Source organism: Oryctolagus cuniculus, chromosome 20, assembly GCF_964237555.1.
Source record: "Oryctolagus cuniculus chromosome 20, mOryCun1.1, whole genome shotgun sequence".
NCBI lineage: Eukaryota > Metazoa > Chordata > Mammalia > Lagomorpha > Leporidae > Oryctolagus > Oryctolagus cuniculus.
The window spans coordinates 26,697,415-26,719,769 of record NC_091451.1 but is presented as its reverse complement, the minus strand read 5'-3'; the positions used below and the strand labels follow the sequence as shown (position 1 = coordinate 26,719,769).

Below are 22,355 nucleotides of genomic sequence, written 5' to 3'. Positions count from 1 at the left end.
CTATGGAAAATAGAATAACACAGGGAGTTTTGTTTAGTTTCAGTTAAATGTGGTCCTGTGACTGTTTGGTCTGGTAGGCAGGGTGGCACAGCTCAGCCAAAGTTCTGATTCCATGCAGTGTGAGATGCTGTGCCTGCTCAGCTTCAAAAAGTGTTGGCATATGGGTCAGGGGAGCCCCTGGACCCCTGGGGATTGAGTACTATGCCACCTGGATACTAGAAAGTGTAATGGGTTGTGGCTACTCTGATAGGGGTCTAGGATATTACTATTTATTAGAATACATAAGAGGGTATTTCAAGAAGTTCACAGAAAATTAAAATATGTTTTTTTTGGTGTAAACATCCACTTATACAAGGGGTCTATGGAAAGTAAATGGAAATGTGTATTCCAAAAATGTTTATATTTCAGATTTTTTTTTTACAGCAATATAAACCCATTTTTTTAAAAAATATTTATTTATTTATTTGAAAGAGTTACACAGAGAGAGGAGAGGCATAGACAGAGAGAGAGGTCTTCCACCTGCTGGTTCACTTCTCAGTTGGCTGCAACGGCCGGAGCTGTGTCTATCTGAAGCCAAGATCCAGGAGCTCTTTCTTGGTCTCCCTTGCGGGTTCAGGGGCCTAAGGGCTTGGGCCATCTTCTACTGCTTTCCCAGGCCATAGCAGAGAGCTGGATCGCAAGTGTTGCAGCTGGGACTCGAACTCCGCCCATATGGGATGCCGGCATTGCAGGTGGTGGCTTTAACTGCTGCGCCACAGCATCGTTCTCTAAACCCATTTTTAGATTTCATTTTTCAGAAATACTTTAAGTACCTATGTGTATTTGCTTATTGTTATATACGAGGGCTAATAGCAATCTTGGATTATTTTATTGTTTTGTTGAGATATTTTAAGGGTTGAACTATTTAAATATTTCTGGCTTACACTTAACTGCTGGCCCTTTAGGATTCTAGTCCAAAGGCTGCTAGGGAGGAAGATGGTTAACCAGGGTTCCTTTCCTTGAAAGGTTCTAAACTCCAAAATTTTTGCCTTTAACCCCACATTCTCTAAAAACTTGAACTTCTCAGTGTTTGAGTCCTTGGTTTGAACTAGGGCTGTTAATGGATTCCGATAGACAGACCAACCTCTCAAAGTTTGTTTCTTTTCCAGTATTTTATTCTCATATGTCCTTATACCTTTTTTTTTTTTTAGCTTTCTTGTGCCTTAAAATACATTTTTATTTAAAATACTTGTCTATTTTATCTGAATTATCTAGGCTGCCATTTTTGGAAGTGAAACTTCCTGGATTTTTTTGTATGTATTAGATTCTGTTACTATATTTGCTATTATTAATGCACACAATTTAGCTAAGCTTTCTTATGATTTATTTTATTTATTTGGAAGGCAGAGAAAGAGGAGGGAAAAGGGAGAGAGAGAAGGAAAGAAGGGGGAGTATGAGACACACACACACAAACACACACACACAGGGAGGGAGGGAGGGAGGGAGAGAGAATCTTCCATTCACAGGTTTATTCTTTTATTTTTTTATTTTTTGACAGAGTGGACAGTGAGAGAGCGAGACAGAGAGAAAGGTCTTCCTTGGCCGTTGGTTCACCCTCTAATGGCTGCCGCGGCCAGCGCACCGTGCTGATCCGAAGCCAGGAGCCAGGTGCTTCTCCTGGTCTCCCATGGGGTGCAGGGCCCAAGGACATGGGCCATCCTCCACTGCACTCCCTGGCCACAGCAAAGAGCTGGCCTGGAAGAGGGGCAACCGGGACAGAATCCGGCGCTCTGACTGGGAATAGAACCCGGTGTGCCGGCGCCGCAAGGCGGAGGATTAGCCTAGTGAGCCGTGCCGCCGGCCTCACAGGTTTATTCTTTAAGTGGCTGCAACATTCAAGGCTGGGCCAGAGTGAAGCTAGGAGCCAAGAACTCTATTCTGATGTCCCATATGCCTTTCCCGGCACATTAGCAGGAAGCTGGATTGGAAGCGTAGTAGCTGGGACTCAAACTAACATTCTGATACAGTATGCCAGCATTGTAAGCAGCTGCTTAATCCTCTGTGCCACTGTGCTGGCATGTAACTAAATTTTTCACTGTAAAAGTTTGATTTGCTTGTTAGATCAATATACAACTTGTGAATATTATTGTAAAAGCGCTTTGGTCCAAACTTTGTTGTCCCTAGTATTCTGCTGAGCTCTTTCTAGACCTGAGTGAGTGATATTCACATCTGGCTATATTGTCATGCTATTTTTTTTGAAATTGCTAGATAGTTTTGTTGATTTGAATTTATGACTTGATAATAATTTGCTTAATACACATCACATTTTGTTAAGTTTCACTTTTTACTATGTGACAAGAGAACTAATAATGAAGTTATTTCATTTGACTTTTTTTCACATAGCAAATAAAACTACCAAGTTTTATCTTATATATATTCTATAGTTTACTGTGTGTTTAAAGTGTAACCACTGAGCAAAAAGCAGTTAGCTGAATTCAAAGGAAGCCAAACTCTTTCATAAGATTATTGCCATACATCAAGATTTAGTCCACATCAGATAAAGCTGTGATTGACTGACTAGATACCATATTCACTGCTTTTCAACTGATTGGTACAGTTGCTCAATACAGTTTGCCTGTTAAACCAACTGTCCAGTGTACCCAGTTGATTAGGGCACAACCTTTTATATTGTCTAAACCCAGAATATTGTACACACCAAGTTGTGCACTTGGTTGAATTGTTTGTGTGCCATTTCCTCTCAGCAAGTTGTTCTGATACAGCTTGTTTTGTGTTTTTGATAATTTGTTGTCTAAGTACGGTTGTCTCATAATACCCCATGAGTGAATTTGTAGGTAGAACTGATTAAGAACATTTGTCGGGGCCCGGCGCCATGGCTCACTTGGTTAATCCTCTGCCTGTGGCACTGCATCCCATATGTGCATTAGGTTCTAGTCCTGGTTACTCCTCTTCCACTCCGGCTCTCTGCTGTGGCCAGGGAGGGCAGTGGAGGAGGGCCCAAGTGCTTGTGCCCTGCGCCCACATGGGAGACCAGGAGGAAGCACCTGCCTCCTGGCTTTGGATCGGTGTAGTTCCGGCCATAGTGGCCATTTAGGGGGTGAACCAACAGAAGGAAGACCTTTCTCTCTGTCTCTCTCTCTCTCACTGTCAAATAAATTAAAAAACAAACAAAAAAACAGTTGTCTTAGGGCCAGCACTGTGGCTCAGTGGGGTAAAGCCCAGTCTGTAGTGCTGGCATCCCGAGTCTTGGCTGCTCCACTTCCGATCCAGCTCTCTGCTATAGCCTGGGAAAGCAGTAGAAGATGGCTGAAGTCCTTGGGCCCCTGCCCCCATGAAAGAGACCTGGAAGAAGTTCCTAGCTCCTAACTTTGGATCAGCTCTGCTCTGGCTGTTGATGTCATCTGGGAAATGAACCAGCGGATGCAAGACCTCTCTCTCTCTCTCTCTCTCTCTGGCTCTACCTCTCTCTCTAACTCTTTCAAATAAATAAAATGAATCTTTTTTTTTTTTTTTTAAAGAAACAGTTGTGTAATGCAAAATTTAAAAGCAATATTGTTTAAGTTTACAAGGTTTTGTGAAGGCCACATGATGTTTGCTTCTAGTGAATATAAGGCTTAATACAGATTTGTGACTCATTTATTGCAATTGAATTCAACATTTACATTTTATAACTGTTTGACATATTGTGTTGTATTTCTGAATTCATGCTAGCATGTTGAGAGGAAAGATGTGGTTTGTTATTTGTGTGTTAAGCTTTTCAGAGGCAGCAGCTGTTCCCCTCCTCCAGATTTAAGTTGAAATGAAATTACCAATCTTGTGCTCATTTGCTATGGAAAACTTTCAAATTACAAATGCATAAAGTAAAAATAAGTGACTGCCACGGTCTCCTCCCAGTTTCACTTTGTATTGGTACCTGCTGTCAGTCATGTTTACCATGTCTTGTTCTGACGCTACAATTGTTTATCGTGCATGTTGGTCTCAGTGACTAAAATATATCATGAAAGCTTATGGAGCACATTTTTCTTTGAGAGACAAAAAGTATTGGTTGCTGTCACACATGCCAAAATCTGATTTGTTAATTCTTTGTGAATCATAATTTTTTGTTTGTTTAAAATTGCCCTTTGGAAGGCAAAGTTACTATTCATAGCATGATGTCATAAATATTTTTAACACTTGTGATAAACAATTAGTATTGTGTCGGCTACATGCCTTAGGGAAAATTTCAGTTCATTGGTTGTCTAGATTTTACCCAGTTGAGTGTGATATGACTGCATATTAAGTTTGATTATTTGTGGAGAAAATAGTCTATTTTATTTTTCTATAGACAGGTTATTAAAAATAAAAATACAAGAATGCTGTTTTTAGAAGCATTTATTAATTCTATAGTTTTCTCAATAGCACATTTAGGATAACATAGTTATTGTGTAGATTAAAATAACGGAATATATAAAATACACTTAAATGAATTTTAAACCTCAGATATTCATATAGTTAAAGATGTTGAGGTATTAAGATGTTGAAAATCCATAATACAATCTCATGAGAAGAATGTTTTTGCTTTTGTTTGTTTCAGCTTCTTTCATTAAATGTAATATATTTGAAAGCCATTATAATTTTTATTTATCTATAAATTTGCTGTTTTATAACAGTATGGAGATTTAGGATGTTTTGATGTCCTAATAATATAAATGATAAAGGATTCAGATAAAATGAATTCTTTTATATTGAATTACATATTTATGTTTTTCTCTTAGGTTTTTTTTTTAATGTTGAACACCTTTTTACTCTTTTTTTTTTTTAAGAGTTATTTTATTTATTTGAAAGCAGAGTCACAGGGAAAAGGAGAGACAGAGAGAACTTCCATCTGCGGGTTCACTCCTTAAATGGCTACAACGGTCAGGGCTGGGCCGGGCCAGGCTGGATTTCCCAAGTGGGTGCAGGGGCCCAAGCACTTGGGTCATCTGCTGCTGCTTTCCTAGGTTAATTAGATGGGAGCTAGATTGGAGAGGAGCAGCTGGGACTCAAACCTGCACCCATATGGGATGCCAGGATTGCAGGCAGTGGCTTTACTGCTGTGTCATAATGTTGGCCCTTAGGTTTTAGAGACAGAAAAATAAAGAAGTTTTAATAAATGAATTCCTTAAAATAATTCTTACTGGGAGTTATAGCATCACTCCAAAGATATATGTCTATGATATGTCATCATTGGAGGCCAGATCATTCTTCAGCACTGTTTTTACTTACTCTCACTTCGATCTTCCCTGTCCTAGGAAATGGCATCACTTCTATCCACTGGCTCAGGCTAATCACCTACAGTTACCCTGGATCCTTTCCTACACACCATACTTCCAGTCCTTTACAGAATGTCCTCTTAATTTCTGAAATTTTTACTGCTTCTCATACTTTTTTTTTTTTATAAAAAATATTGATTTATTTGAGAGGCAGAGAAACAGAAAGAGTCAGACAGATGGAGATCTCCTACCCACTGATTCACTCTCTAAATGCCTGTAGTGGCTTCTGTTTGGGATGAAGTCAGGATCCTGGAACCCAGTCTCTCATATGAGTGGTGGGTACCCAGCTACTTGAGCCATCACCTACTGCTGCAGTGTGCATTATCAAGAAGCTGGAATTGAGAATGGAGCTGGGGCTCTAACTCAGGCACACTGATAAGGGATGAGAGCATTCCAAGCTATGTCTTACCAACTATGCCAAATGCCGACTACCTTCTAATACTTAAGTTCAGCCAGTATTATTTCTCAGTGATTCCCTGTAGTGGCCTCCATGGCATTGGCCTTTCTACTCTTCTACTTGCCCCATCTGTGCTTTTCATGGTAGCCAAGTTATTTTCAAAAATTATCATCATACTGAATTATGTTTCAGCTTTTAAAAAAAAATCCTACCTGGGCTGCCTCTCCATATTCCTTTACCATGGTTAATGGTGATATATTCTCTGGAATTCTCTATATTCCTTGATTTGCCAAATTCATTTCTACATTAGGATCTTTTTTTTTTCCCCTAAGATTTCATTTATTTACTTTTTAGTCAGAGAGGCAGAGGCAGAGAGAGGAGGGCAGTCTTCCACCCATTGGTTCACTCCCTAGATGGCTGCAACTGCTGGAGCTGCGCCAATCCAAAGCCAGGAACCGGGAGCATCCTATAGGTCTCCCATGTGGGTGCAGGGTCCCAAGACTTGGCCTGACTTCCAGTGCTTTCCTGGGGCATAGCAGAGAGCTGGATTGGAAATGGAGCAGCCAGGACTCAAACTGGCGCCCATATAGGATGCTGGCACTATAGGTAACGGCTTTACCCACTGTGCCACAGTGACAGCCACTGCATTAGGATTTTTAAACTTGTTTTCTTTTGTTTAGTTTTTGTGTGATGATCTCTCTTGTCATTTAGGTCACCAGTGAAATTCACCCCTTAATAGGACTTTCCTGCCTCCCCTTTTCAGTCATGTAATTTATACCATGTACCATACTAAATGTATGGCTCTATGTATTTGCCTTTTAAAATTAATATATTTTTGAGATTTGAGATTTAGATGTTGTACTTGCTTAGCATTTTGCAGTTCACTAACTGCTTACTCTTTCTATGAGTTAAGATTGGTTTCAACCATGAATGACAGAAAATTCCAAATAACCGTGACTTTTGGGACAATAAAAGGTATTTCTCTCTTGTGGAAAAATCTCAGTCTGGCGTTACAAGTTCCCTGAAATTCTCCATTTATTGATTAGCAGTGTATTAGGGACTCTGGCTTTTTCTCTCGTGCTGTTTTTTTCTACTCTTATGGTCTCAACTTCATGATGTATGATGGCAGTGTCTGGATAGCAGAATGGACAAAGAGTTGAGTAAGGAAACAAAATATGCCCATATGCTATTTATTGTGATGTGTTTTTGTTTCTTGAAGTTGTCACCTGACACTTAAACACATACCCCATTTGTCAGAATTTAATCACATGGCCACCTAGCAGCTGAGGAGAAAATGTATTGTTCGTATTTGACAGCTACTTGTCTAGCAATAAATTCTCTTAGTAGAGAGGAAAGGAGATGGGAAACACAGATGCTGTAGAACAGCTCTTATTTTCTGCCTCATCATTTATTTGTGTTTGTGTGTGCATATTTATATGTATACACACACACAGATATATTTGTTTATTTTGTTTTAAAGGCAGAGTGATAAAGAGAAAAGCTAAACACAGAGAGAAAGAAGTCTGCTGGTTTATTCCCCAAATGGCTATAATGGCTGGGGCTGGTCCAGGCCAAAGCCAGGAGCCTGGAACCTGTCCTTGTCTCCCACACGTGTGGCAGGGTCCCCTATAGTTGGGCCTCTTTTGCTGCCTTCCTAGGTGCCTTAGCAGGAAGTTGGATTGGAAGCAGAGCAGCTGGAACTTGAACTGGTGCTCTAATATGAGATGCTGACATTGCTAGCAGTTTAACCCTCTGTGTCAGAACACAGATGCTTCATTTGTATTTTTCCTCTCAGTACTGGTGTACTTTTACACCACACCAGTCTGTACGCCTAACAGGGCAAATTCCATCGTTCTCATTTTATAGATGATGATATTTATTTCTACAGAATTTAAATTACTTGAATAGCTCAAATAATGTGTGCTTCATTTAGAAGGCTATTCAGAAGGCCAGTACATGGCAGGGCTGGAAGTAAAGATGTGGTTATTGGGGCCAGCATTGTGTTGTAATGGGTAAAGCCGCCACCTGCAATGGCAACATCCCATATGGATGCCCATTTGAGTTCTGGCTGCTCCACTTCGAATCAAGCTCCCTGCTACTGTGCCTGAGAAAGCAACAGAAAACAGTCCAAGTGCACCTGCCACCTAGGGGAGAGATCCCAAAGAAGCTCCTGGCTTCAGCCTGGTCCAGCCCTGGCTTTGGCAGCAATCTGGGCAGTGAACAAGTAGAACAAAGATCTCTCTATATATACTGTCTTTCTCTGTCTACATCTGCCTTTGAAATAAGTAAAATAAATCTTTAAAAACAAAAGATGTGGTCCTCTATCATTGAATTATAGAGATTCCTATTACTCATGTAAATTGTAGTGTTTTGAGTTGAAGGATAAATTTCTATGGAATAGTTGGAAATTTTTTGGATGCAGTGGAGAAAATACACGTTATTTCTTTATCAGACTCTCCAGCTTATTCTTTGGATTAGTGTTTATTTGAAAATGGGTAAAAACATTGTATTAGTTATCTGTCGCTTTGCAGTGTGTTTACCCAAACTTGCTAGCCTAAAACACCGGTTATTATCTGGCACTTGCAGGGGATTAGGAGTCCAGATGTGGCTTAGTGGGCACCGGTGGCCATGGTTTTCTCACTGCAGTCTTCCCCTGGACCTACTGAATTGGATCTGCTCCCTGAATCATCATGCGATTGTGGTTAGGATCCATTTCTTTATGTGTCATTGGACTTGAAAAATCAGTTTGTCATGACCTGTTGTTCAGAGACCTCTCCTTTTCTTTGACAAATGATATCTCTGTGGAGGATTTGAAACCATGATAGTATGCTTTATCAGATCATGCAAATGAGCAAATGCTAGCAAGTTGGAGTCATTCTTGTAACCTAATCCTGTTACTTTTGCTTTGATTTCTCTTTATCAGAAATTTCTAGCTCCATCCAGCATTCAGAGGTAGGGTATATAGAAAGTACATGAGTACCAGAAAGTGGGGATCATTGGAACCTGTGTCAGAAGCTGCATAACGCAAACATTTCTATCAAAATTAAAAATGGAACTAATTTATGATCCAGCAATCCCACTTCTGGGTGTACACATGTCCAAAGGAAATGAAATCAGTATCTCAAAATGAAATCAGTATCTGCATTTGTTGACCCCTAAAAGTTTAAAAGAAATTGTAGAAATATGAGGAGTCTGCAGAAGTTCCTGGAAAATGCCTATTATGAAAAAAACCATGGATTTGTAAAAAGATATTTATTTATTTTATGTGAAAGAGTTACACAGAGAGGATAGGCAGAGAGATAGAGGTCTTTCTCCACTGGTTCACTCCCCAGCTGGTTGCAATGGTTGGAGCTGTGCCAATCTGAAGCCAGGAGCCTGGAGCTTCTTCTGGGTCTCCCACGTGGATGCAGGGGCCCAAGTTCTTGGGCCATTTTCTACTGCTTTCCCAGGCCATAGCAGAGAGCTGGATCGGAAGTGTTGCAGCTGGGATGCAGACCAACACCCATATGGGATACCAGCACTTTACCTGCTATGCCACAGCGCCAGCCCCAAAAGAACCATGGATTTAAAAAATGTTCTTTTTGCATAAAACTAAACATATTTTAACTTTATCTTTCCCTGAACTTTTTAAAGTACATTCATATGCTGTAGACTGTTATTCAGCCTTAAGAAGGAAATCCAGTCACCTGTAACAACATGGATGAACCTGGAGGACATGATGCTAAGTGAAAGAGACAAGGGCAAAAAGATACATACTGCATGATTTCACTTACATGTGATATCTAAAAAAAGGTCTCATAAAAGAATAGAAAGGTGGTTTCTGGGCAGGGGGAGTTTGGGTGATGAGGAAAGTGGAGAGATGTAGGTCACAGGGAATGAAGAGTCAGTTATGTAGGATAGATAAGTTCAGGATATCTAATGTACGGCTTGGTGACTGTAGTTAATAATGTTGCATTGTGTACTAGAAATTTGCTGAGAGTGGATCTTGGTTCTCATCCACAAAAAAATGGTTTTCCGTAGTGGCTGCCCCATTTTCCATTTCCATCAGTGTTGCTCCCCGTCTTCATGGAGGAACGACACTAAACCCTGCCTAGGCTTCATATCCGAGTCACGGCACCATTATGTCGCTCCCCCTCTTCATGGAGGAACGACACGGGACCCTGCGCTGTTCTTTTGTCTGCTCGGCCCTCCCCGGGTTTGCTGCTGGTTCTTCCCGGGTTGGCTACCGACCCTTCCACCTCCTCCGTGGAAGGGCGGTTCCCCCTAGCCACTTTCCCCACTTCCGCGGGGGAGCGGCACACTACCGGCCGGCTCTCTCGGGGGCTGCACAGGTGTTCCTTCAGATAGATGTTCCTCTTAGATGTTCCTGGTGCATGGTGTCTCCTCCTTTATAGTCCTCTTCCACCAATCCCAACTCTGCTACCCACACGCCGAGTACGCTGCTCTCCTCCAATCAGGAGCAGGTCCTACAGTTTATTGGTTGAACTGGAGGCAGCTGCGTAGAAGCTGTTTCTCCCTTCTCAGCACCATATTGTGGGAGAGCAGATGTATAGAATAAGTCTTAATTCCAGTAACAGTCTAGTCCGGGTTGCTCCCCACAAATCCCCCTTTCTTTTTATTTTTGGCGTTGATATGCGCCTGTCTTCGGTGCCCCGCGGCACACACTCTGCTCTGCTTGCTAGAGTTGCCCACAGGTGCTTACAAGTCCTATCAATCAGGCAAACCGAATCCGGGTCCTCTCTTTGCCATGTTGTGAGGAGGTTTTTAGGCGCTGATGCGTGCCTGTGTTCGGTGCCCTGCAGCTCATGCTCTGCTCTGCTAGAACTGCCTGCAGGTGCTTACAAGCCCTATCAGGCAAACCGAATCCAAGCCTTCTCATTGCCGTATTGTGGGGAGACTTATTGGTGTTAATTTGTGCCTGTCTTCGGTGACCTGCAGCCGCCCACAGGTACTTATCGTCTTAATCAGGCAGACCGAATCCAAGCTCTCTCACTGCCATGCTGTGGGGAGGCCTTACTTTTCTCTATTTCTCTATCTCCGGGCATTCCTAATTCTCCTATTTTACTTCTATCTACCAGCATTCCTATTTCTCTCATTTTACTTCTAAACTTCTGTTTCTCTTATCCCTGCGGCTTCCCGGCGCCCGCCCCGAGGCTGCTTCTCGGTGGCTTCCCGGCTCTGAGCCGCTTCAGCCCGCGCTTCTCTCATCTGCGCGGCTTCCCGGCGCCCGCCCTGCGGCGGGCTCCCGGCTCTGCGCGGCTTGGCTTCGCGCGCACACTCCGCGGTCTCCACGCCCTTCGCGCCCGAACCACGGCCTCGCGCCAGCCCCGCGTTCCCTATATATTCACGCCCTGTGCTCTCTCTGCACGCGGCGGCTCACGTTTCCGCCACCACCGGCATTCAGTCCAAGTTCCCCGGACTAACCTGGCGAATTCCAACCTGGCGGCCCACGTCTCTGCCTTTTGCTCCCCAGGCTGACTTGAAGAATTCCAAGATGGCTTCCGTCTCCGCCTCAGCCTGCCCCCGCGGCTTCAATTTCCCTAACATTTTTCTCTACCCAGTATGTTTCCCTAAGTTTTTTTCCAACAATATTCCTCCCTCATTTCTCCTGGCCTCTCCCCACAGTCCGTATCCAAGTCTAAGTTTCTTCTAGGTTTCACTTTCACTTTCAACCTGCAGTCCGTATCTGAGTCTAAGTTTCTTCTTGCTTTCACTTTAAATCCTAACTTCTTTCCCGCAGTCCGTATCCGAGTCTATGCCTAGGCTTTCGATAGCTTCTTCTGGCACCTTTTCTGTCTGGCTTTTCCCTAGGCTCTTTGCTAGTCTCTCTCTCCGGTATTTTCCACTTCTTCCCGTTTCTTCCCTCTTAGGTTTCCTATCCGAGTCACGGCACCATTATGTCGCTCCCCCTCTTGAGGAACGACACGGGACCCTGCGCTGTTCTTTTGTCTGCTCGGCCCTCCCCGGGTTTGCTGCTGGTTCTTCCCGGGTTGGCTACCGACCCTTCCAGCTCTGTGGAAGGGCGGTTCCCCCTAGCCACATTCCCCACTTCCGCGGGGGAGCGGCACACCGCCGGCCGGCTCTCTCGGGGGCTGCACAGGTGTTCCTTCAGATAGATGTTCCCCCTAGATGTTCCTGGTGCATGCCGTCTCTCTCCTCTTTTATAGTCCTCCTCCGCCAATCCCAACTCGGCTGCCCACACGCCGAGTACGCTGCTCTCCTCCAATCAGGAGCAGGATCAGCTCCTGGAGGTCATCACTCAAGTTGGCAAGAGGCAGCTGCGTAGAAGCTGTTTTCCCCTCTCTCAGCGCCATATTGTGGGAGAGCAGATGCATAGAATAAGTCTTAATTCCAGTAACTTAGTCCAGTCTGGGTTGCTCCCCACACATCAGCAGTGCTCCAGGGTTCGTTTCTCCATATCCTCTCCAGTGCTTGTTATTTTTGCTTATTTATTTATATTTTTTATTTATTTGAAAGAGAGAGACAGAAACAAAGGGAAATCTTCCATCTGTTGGTGTATTCCCCAAATGCCCACATCAACCAAGACTGGTCCAGGCTGAAGTCAGGTGACTAGAACTCAATGTTGGTCTCCCGTGTGGGTGGCAGGGACCCAACAACTTGAGCCATTACCTGCTGCCTCCTAAGGTGCACATGAGTAAGAAGCTGCAATTGGGAGCAGAGTTGGGATTCAGACCTTTGCACTTTGATATTGGATGCAGTCATCTCAAGAGGTCTTAACAGCTCTGCCAAATGCTTGCCACTCTGTTTTTAAAATAGTAGACATTATAATATATGATAATAGTAGACATTAGAAAGGTATTTTTGACTTGGTAAAAATTAAATGGAGGGGTTGACACTGTGGCGTAGTGAGTGAGGCCGCTGCCTGCAGTGCTGGCACACCACATGGGCTCTGGTTCGAGTCCTGGATGTTCCACTTCCAATCCAGCTCTCTGCTATGGCCTGGGAAGGCAGTACAAGATGGCCCAAGTCCTTGGGTCCCCACATCACATGGGAGACCCAGAAGAAGCTCCTGGCTCCTGACTTCGAATCAGTGTAGCTCCAGCTGTTTTGGCCATTTGGGGAGTGAACCAGCAGATGGAAGACCTCTCTCTCTCCCTCTCTGTCTCTGCTTCTCTGTAACTCTGACTTTCAAATGAATAAATAAATATTAAAAAAATGAAATGGATTGGTGGCTTTTTCTTAGCATTCAATATTGTTTTTTGTGATAGCAGGTGCTATATTCATTTTTTGATGCAAATAGTAAGTTAGCTAAGGAATTAAGGTTGATTACCAGGGTGAATTAGGAGCTTGTTGCTTAAAGAATATTTCAAGTTTCTGAGAAAATACTGGATATTATAGTAAATATCTTTATTAATTTTAAGCACTAGAGGATATCTATGTAAGACTTACGAGTCTTAGTAAATACAAATTTTTTTTGAAAGATTTTGTTTGAGAGGTAGAGTTACAGACAGAGAGGGAGAGACAGAGAGAAAGGTCTACCATCCACTAGTTCACTCCTCATAGGGCCACAACTGCCAGAGGTGGGCTGTTCCGAAGCCAGGAGCCAGGAGCTTCCTCCAGGTCTCCCACTCCTGTGCAGGAGCCCAAGCACTTGGGCCGTCCTCTACTGCCTTCCCATAGCAGAGAGCTGGATTGGATCAGAAGCAGCCAGGGTGCCCATCTGGGATGCTGGTGCTGCAGGCAAAAGCTTCACCTACTACACCATAGAACAGGCCCCGTAAGCTAAATTTTTCATAGACCGCTTTTGCTCATCCTTTATTGACTAATTGAACATGTTTATTTAATCTTTCTAAAAATAATTTAAGCTATAAATTACTGTGAAATTCATCTGTTTTAGATGTACAATTCAGTGATTTTTAGTAAATTTACTAGTAAACTCTATAGTAAATTTTTGCATCTTTCACCATAATCTAGTTTAGAACATTTCCCAATAAGGTCCCTCCTGACCTGCACCTTTCTTGACTGTCAAACACAGAAATTGGTAGCAAAAATTCTTATACAACAGGGCTATGGTTCATTGCTTCTTTTAAATGAATGCAAAATGTTCTCTATTCTGTGTGCTTCTGTTCCAAATATATACATTGTTGCATAGTATAAATTATATTTAGGGGTTGTTATAATAATGTATATATGAAATGTGTTTGAATTTGCACAACTTTTAGTAAGGAAAATCTTGACAGAATTTTTCATGTTTATTTTAGGGTGTCAATTAAACATTCTTCAGTTTGACTTTAGTTTTTGATCTTTTACAGCTTATTTATTTTTAGCAGATCAAGTAGAAAAGATAATTTAATAAAAAGCCCTTTCAGTTATTTGCTTGACATCAATATCAACATCTTCTTAGGCAGGTAATGTTCATGGATAACAAAAATGAAAAATAATTACGTAGATAGAGCATTTTTAAAAGATTTATTTATTTATTTGAAAGGTAGAATGAAAGAGAAAGGGAAATTTTCATCTACTGGATTACTTCCCAAATGGCCACAGCAGCCATGACTGGGTCAGGCCGAAGCCCGGATTCAGGACCTCCATCCTGGATCATGGGTAGCAGAGGCCCAAGTTCTTGGACCATCATTCCCTTGTCTTCTCAGGCACATTAGCAGAAAACCTGATTGGAAGTGGAGCAGCTGAGACTCAAACTCGTGGACTGATATGGGGTGCTGGACTCATTAGCAGGAGCTTCCTGCGCTACAACAGCACCCTCTGCTCCCCTAGTTTAACATTTTTTAGGTAATAAGCACAGTTGTTGACAAAATTGTTATTTTCCTGCTGTCTCACCAGATGGCATTTTTTGCTAGTGTATTATGTTTATCTCTGAACTATCAAATTATAATATTGTGGTTTTAAAAGTTGGAGGCTATCATTGGGACCCAGGAATGGATTATTTGGAGACTAATGATTACTTTCTTTTGTTAACTTTTAACTAATTTCTGTCAGCTGTTTTAAGTCTCATAAGAAAGGTCTGTACAGATAAGTCAGTGTTAAATGCTTTAGGTAGTGGCATATTTGGCTTAAAATATCTCCTTAGTTTAGTCTTTTCCTGGCTGGATAATGTCATTGTTTTCCTTTATTCCAATTAAGGTTTCAGATCGGGTGGAGCGGAGGCTTCGGGAAATAGAAAGAGAGATGCGCACAGAAAGAGAGCTGGTGGAAAGGCGTCAGGATCAACTGGGTCTTATGTCCTTGCAGCTACAGGAGGTTTGTGAAAAATGCTTTTTTGGAACATAGATATTTAACTTGGATAGTCGTTTAGCCTTTGTCAATATGGTTATAATTCCATAGTTGTTGCATGTAATAATAATTCAACCCTGGTGAGAAAAAGTATAGAAAATTTGTTATAATTCAGTGTACATAATCAGATCCTCCTGGTTTGACATTTTTGCCCTCTGTTTCACCTGGACAAATTCTCTAACTTCTCTGAGTACTCTGGAAAATGGAGGTAACAGTATTGTCTATCTAATCAGATTGGTGTGAGTTAATGCCACTACAGTGCTTAACATAGTGTCTGGTATGTGTTCAGAAAATGTTAAATACAGGTATAATTGCTCCAATTAATTTTTCTGCACACAAATTAAACCAGGGGTCCTCAAATTATGGCTCACTGACTATTTTTGTAACTGAATTTTTGTTGAACTACACTTCCTGATTTTGACTGGGAACCACAAAAGCTATAAGCTGAAATAAACCTCCTTACTTCCTAAGGAACATTTCTCAGATATTTTAGTTTTAGTATCAAAAACTGACTAATACAGTATCAGATCAGAAGGTAGGTCCATTTGTTATTGTACTGTTGAAAACTGAACATTTTTTGTGTTACCTGCCAGGTTCCTCCAGTATAAAGTTAGTACTATTCCATTTTAATTATTTGTTTTATGGGGAGACTTTTTGAGACTTGAAAATACCCTGGTTTTTATCATTGTTTCACCCTCTAATTTTAGTATCTATTACTGATTCTTGTCTGAAACAATTACTACTAAAGTTGGTGCCAAAGGTGATTTAAGAAAAATCCTTCTCATTTACAGAGTCCTTCTGTAAAGAAGTACTTTCTTCTTTTTTGTGTTGACACGGACTCAAAGATTCTTATTTTATTAAATTTAAGATTTGTTACTGTCATTTTAGAAAATTTGTTGAAATTCCCTTTTAATATTTTTAGATCTATATATGAACTACAACAATTAGAAGCAAGAAAACCAAAAGATTAAAAAGAAATGGAGAATATTTTTTGTCACAAAATGCTTTTCCTAAAAATTCTGAAAATATATTTATGTGCTCGCATATCATTCATCTTTATTGATTGATAGATTTTTTTAACAATAGGAGATATTGCCAATTGAAATTTATATAAAAAATTACAGCCCTGAAATTACAGTGAAAGCTGATAGAAAAATCTTTTTTAATTTCTAAAATTTCATTTTTTTTCTGTTTCACAAAAGGAAACATACCCTTGTTAGCTGGCAATTACTTTCTTTTTTTTTTTTTTTTTTTTTTTTTGGACAGGCAGAGTGGACAGAGAGAGAGAGAGAAAGGTCTTCCTTTGCCATTGGTTCACCCTCCAATGGCCTCCGCAGCCGGTGCGCTGTGGCCCGCTCACCGCGCTGATCCGAAGGCAGGAGCCAGGTACTCATCCTGGTCTCCCATGGGGTGCAGGGCCCAAGCACTTGGGCCATCCTCCACTGCACTCCCGGGCCACAGCAGAGAGCTGGCCTGGAAGAGGGGCAACCGGGACAGAATTTGGCGCCCCGACCAGGACTAGAACCCGGTGTGCCAGCGCCACAAGGCGGAGGATTAGCCTAGTGAGCCTCGGCGCTGGCTGGTAATTACTTTCAAGTGGATACTTTGTTGAATAATTAGATACAGCCTCTGGGTATCCTTTTTCCCCCTTAACCTTGATTTTTATATATTTGTTCTCAAAGCAAATTGTGTCTGGTGAGCATAAGAATAGTACTGAAGAGACAATTTTCTTTTTTGCAAGAGAAAATTAGAGAAATTTTCTGTACTTATTTTCTTTGCTCCTTGCAGAATGCACAAAATTACAAAGAGAGGAAGATTGCTTCCCACCCCTGTTCTTGAGAAACCAGAGCCTGAGTATTTGCATTGTAATTGTCAGTTTGACTAAAAGCTTGAGCTGTGATTAGGAATTCCATCTCAGACAGTAGATACAGGATCCAGTAGAGGAATACTATTGATAAGAAATGTTTAATTTCATATTTTACCACTTTTTTTTTTAAAGATTTTATTTATTGGGCCGGCGCCGCGGCTCACTAGGCTAATCCTCCGCCTAGCGGCGCCGGCACACCGGGTTCTAGTCCCGGTCGGGGCGCCGGATTCTGTCCCGGTTGCCCCTCTTCCAGGCCAGCCCTCTGCTGTGGCCAGGGAGTGCAGTGGAGGATGGCCCAGGTGCTTGGGCCCTGCACCCCATGGGAGACCAGGAAAAGCACCTGGCTCCTGGCTCCTGCCATCGGATCAGCGCGGTGCGCCGGCCGCGGCGGCCACTGGAGGGTGAACCAACGGCAAAGGAAGACCTTTCTCTCTGTCTCTCTCTCTCACTGTCCACTCTGCCTGTCAAAAAAAAAAAAAAAAAAAAAAAAAAAGATTTTATTTATTTGGCAGTGAGAGGGAGAGACAGAGAGAAAGGTCTTCCGAACATTGGCTCACTCTCCAAATGGCTGCAACAACTGGAGCTGTGCTGATCCAAAGCTAGGAGTTAGGAGCTTATTCTGGGTCTCCCACACGGGTGCAGGGGCCCAAGGACTTGGGCCATCTTCTATTGCTATCCAGGCCATAGCAGAGAGCTGGATCAGAAGTGGAGCAGCCAGGACTATAACCTGGGTGCTGGTGCTGCAGGTGGAGGATTAACCTAATGCGCTACAATGCCGGCCCTATTTTGTCACTTTAATATAAGCAGTGACCTATATATATTTTTAAAGATTTATTTATTTATTTGAAAGTCAGTTACAGAGAGAGAGAGAGAGAGAGAGAGAGAGAGGGAGGGAGAGAGGAAGGGAGGGAGGGAGAGGGAGAGAAAGAGAGAGGTCCTCCATCCGCTGGTTCACTCCCCAGTTGGCTGCAACAGTCAGAGCTGCACCGATCCGAAGCCAGGAGCCAGGAGCTTCTTCCAGATCTCCCATGCCCAAGAACTTGGGCCATCTTGTACTGCTTTCTCAGGCCATAGCAGAGAGCTTGATTGGAAGTGGAACAGCCAGGACTCGAACCAGCACACATATGGGATGCTGGGACTGCAGGTGGCGGTTTGTCCCGCTACACCACAGCACCAGTCTCCTATATTTTTTTTGTTTGTGTGTGTGTGTGTGTGTGTGTTTGACAGGCAGAGTGGACAGTGAGAGAGAGAGACAGAGACAGAGAGAAAGGTCTTCCTTTTCTGTTGGTTCACCCCCACAATGGCTGCTGTGGCTGGCTCACCGCGCTGATTGGAAGGCAGGAGCCAGGTGCTTCTCCTGGTCTCCCATGCTGGTGCAGGGTCCACTGCACTCCCGGGCCATAGCAGAGAGTTGGACTGGAAGAGGGGCAACTGGGACAGAATCCGGCGCCCCGACGGGGATTAGAACCCAGGGTGCTGGCGCCGCAGGTGGAGGATTAGTCTATTGAGCCATGGCGCCGGCCACCCCTATGTTTTTAAAAGTTGATTTTAGATTATAAACCATGCAGTGGAAACTGCAAAAAGGTTAATTTAGGCTGATATACTTTCCTGCTTCAAAGTTAAATAGCATAGACTGTTCCGGAAAGGTCATGTTTAAGTAGAGACAGCACTTTGATTTTTTTGATATTAAAAATACTTTGGCAGTTCCTATACTGCATGATAATAGTAATTGATTTTTTTCTCTTGCTATAATGAGATATTGAATCTATAGATGAGAAAATGGGCCAGGAGTCGTAGTCACCATGCTTTTCTGACTCTTTATATTGTGTAATTTCAATGTAAGTGAAAATTAGGACACTTAAAAGTTGCTAAAGATTAGGAATATTCATTAAAACTTTCAGGAAATCAGACATTTCTGGACATAATGTCATGTTATAGGGAGGCAATTTTTGGTGTTGGTTAAAACCTGTTGCTTTTTAGTGACCTAATGATATTCTTAGCTCCTGGGAACTTTATTCCCATTTAATGGACAATCATGGAAATGGATAACTAGAAATCAGTTGAGGGAAAGCTACTCTCCTTTTCTTTTGCAGAATATTTAAGAAATTGTTTACTGTTTTCTGTTTCTTCTGCTATGAGGAAAAAAGGCCATCTTACCCTGCGATCTATTTTCTTTTTTGAGTCTCAACTGCTCAGGTGCTACTGAAGGCACATTAATACCAGATTTCCTTTACTTAGTAAGAACCTTCACTGACCTTCACATAATTATATATGTAAAACCCATTTATAAATGTATATATAGTTATATATATATATATAATTTTATATACATATATATATCCCAGTAGAAGTCTCTTCTTTAGGAAAGGTGAGTATTTTATTAGTTGTGCAATAACATTATTTTCATATCTTTTTAATTTTGTGTGGTTGTGAGACATGGAGGCAGGGGGAGCAGTGGAGCCACCTGGCGGTAGTTCCCATTATCTCCAGGCCTATAGAATATGAATTTGGTTACTCTAGCTCTGAAGACAGCTTCCTTGTCTGGACCAGATTTATATCAGTGTAGGGGGCCACGTCTAACTTACTATATTCTTCTTGCATTACATTAGTATGCTAAATGACATACCTACAAGGCACAATTACAGGTAACATCAGACCGTGTAAGGAGCAAAAAGGGGCAATAGGTAGATTCTGGGAAATCCAATCTACTTCCCAAAAAGAATGTTCCTTCTCTTTATTAGAATGTACCTCCCCTTTCATTAAACAACCTTGATAGAGTTCCGCACAGTTCAGAGCATTTCCTGCTAAGTGAGCCTTCACTCTGATTGTGGAGTATATACTTTCCCAATAAAATATTTGCTGCTTGTGATTGTCTAACTTGTTCTTGAATTCTTCCTTGAGATGAAGACAAGACTCTGGGTTATCAGACAGCACTTGCTCAGTGTCAGCATCAATTGTTCTAATACTTTGAACTTTTACTGATAAGATTGAAATATTATTAAGTGTATAACCATTAGCCTTTACATGTTGAACTGTTAGGCAAACCATAGAACATTTGTTTAACATAGGGCACATTATCGTATTACAAACTGCTTTCGATCAGTTGCTTGGGAGAACATAACTTTGATTAAATCGTGTGGGGATGGGAGGTAGGGATGGTGTGAGCTGGTGTCAGGAAAGAAGTTTTCACAGTGTAAGCACAAGTCAAAACTTTTTGCAAATTCAAATTTCATGTTAAAAGCTTAGATAAAATTTTCTAGATCTTGAGAATTACTGTTTTTTTTTTTACACTGCCTATTTCATGTACATTGAATGTTATTTTGTCTTCAGTTGCGTTAACTTAAAATGAAAAACATGAGCTAATGGTGTTTCAATATTTGTGCTTTTCGGAGCACTTCATAGTATACTATGTTGTTAGTTCTCATGTTGATCCCCATCAATAATATGTCATGCTTGACCTAGGGTGATGTTGGTACCTTAAAATTGAAAGACACTTCAGGGGAAGGTCAGTGGGGCAGGTAGGTAAAGAACTAGAATTTTTTTTTTTTTTTTTGACAGGCAGAGTGGACAGTGAGAGAGAGAGAGACAGAGAGAAAGGTCTTCCTTTGCCATTGGTTCACCCCACAATGGCTGCTGAGGCTGGCGTGCTGTGGCCGGCGCACCGCGCTGATCCGAAGCCAAGTGCCAGGTGCTTCTCCTGGTCTCCCATGCGGGTGTAGAGCCCAAGGACTTGGGCCATCCTCCACTGCACTCCCTAGCCACAGCAGAGAGCTGGCCTGGAAGAGGGGCAACCGGGACAGAATCCGGCGCCCCGACCGGGACTAGAACCAGGTGTGCTGGCGCCACAGGCGGAGGATTAGCCTATTGAGCCACAGCGCCGGCCAAGAACTAGAATCTTAATAGAAGATGGGAAGATTAAGTGAGAGGCTGTTAGTTGTTTAAGGTGAGCGTTCTGACCAGTCTTTCAGTTTGTTCCAATGGAAAACCAGATTATGTGAGCTTCATCAATTTTGCCATCTGCAGAAAAAAGTAAAGTAACTGAGAAATTTAAAAAAATATTTTTCTTCATCTTTTGGCATTTGTACCAATGTGAAAAATCTAATGAAGTAGTAGCTATTCATTCCAGCCTAGAAAAGTATTTGTGGCTTCAATTTTGACCTAGTTCTGTTATGTGCTACAGAGTAAAAAAATTTTGTTTCATTTTAAATGTGGAATTTTAACACACACACAAATTTTGAAGGACAAGTTTACAAATTCTTTTTGTTCTTCATATTCTTATTAAATATATCTGCCTAAAATCTCACATTATAATAAGGATCGTCAATTTCTCTAATTTTGTCAGTTTTGCTTTATTTATTTTGTTCTTGTGGTTCCTTGTTTATAATCTAATTTACTTCATTGTGAATTGTTTTTAAAAACCATTGTATAGTGTAGAGTGTTTGGGGTTACTGGTTCCATGGTATATCTTTTTCATCCTTGTTTGAATTTTCCCTCTATAGTTTTATTTCTCTATATTTCATGTAAACAGTTTCTAGTGATAAGAAAACCTCATATGATAAATTATGTCTTTTAATAACTGTGTTAGTTTATGCGTACTGTGATTATTGATAAATTTGGAAATTTTTTATCATCTTATATGTGTTTATAACTTTTCCTCTTTGTTTTTTCCCCCTTCTTATTTATGTTGTATTGAAATGTGCAATATACTCATTTTTTGTACTTTCTGTCAGTTTTGAAGTTGTAGAGTATGTTTCCATTGTTTTGTTGGCTATTCTAAAATTTTAAATATTGTAGAATACTTCAAAATGATTCTGATCCCATATTTTTTAATTCATCATTTTTTCATAATATATTATCTTCTATGAAATTTTTGAGGGCTCTTGAGATAAGCAATTTCAATTTATTTTTGTACCCCCCAAAATTGTTTTTGATTCCTTTTTCCATGAATATTTGAGGTACCTTCATACTTAGTTACAAATTATTCTAAGAAAAATGTGTTCTAGCTACAGAAGTTTCTGTTCAGTATCTTACTGGAATTTTTTTCTTCTGTTTTAGCACAATTTACCTCATTTTTTCAGGCGTACTTGCTGCTGCTTTAGAGAGAACATTCCTACCCCTCTCGTCTCTTGTTCACTGTCATATCCTACTACTTCTTAAAAAATAGCAGTCATCACATATTATGATGATTGTTTTTTAACTTATGTTGTTATATGTCTTCCCCACTAGAATGTAAACTCCATTGGAAGGGACTTTTTTCCTGTTCATCCCTGTTTCTGGAACATGCAGTTCAGTGGTGATGACCTTGTACATGACTGTTGAGTGAATGCCTGCTGACAGGATGAGTGTAAAGCCAAATGACTGTTGAGCTACATAAAACATTTTTACCTTTCTACTCAAAATTTTTACACATTGTATTTTTCTATTGCTTTTATTTTTACAGAGAGGAAAGTGAAAGTTAATGAATTTTCACTTCCTTGACATTTAATATGTAGTTGTTTTGATGATATCAAAATTTCATAAGCATTAATCAAGAATTTCTAAAAAATGGAAC

At 41.3% G+C, this 22,355-nt stretch overlaps 1 protein-coding gene across 22 annotated transcripts in view; it reads left to right on the top strand.

Moving 5' to 3' along the window:
* CEP128 (centrosomal protein 128) overlaps window positions 1-22,355 on the top strand; it is a 475,965-nt gene that overhangs the window by 66,508 nt on the left and 387,102 nt on the right. For all 22 annotated transcript variants that reach the window (XM_070065330.1, XM_070065327.1, XM_070065329.1 and 19 more), the window contains one exon: window positions 14,788-14,904. In XM_070065330.1, coding sequence (XP_069921431.1) covers window positions 14,788-14,904 — 117 coding nt within the window. The remainder of the gene's footprint in view (window positions 1-14,787; window positions 14,905-22,355) is intronic.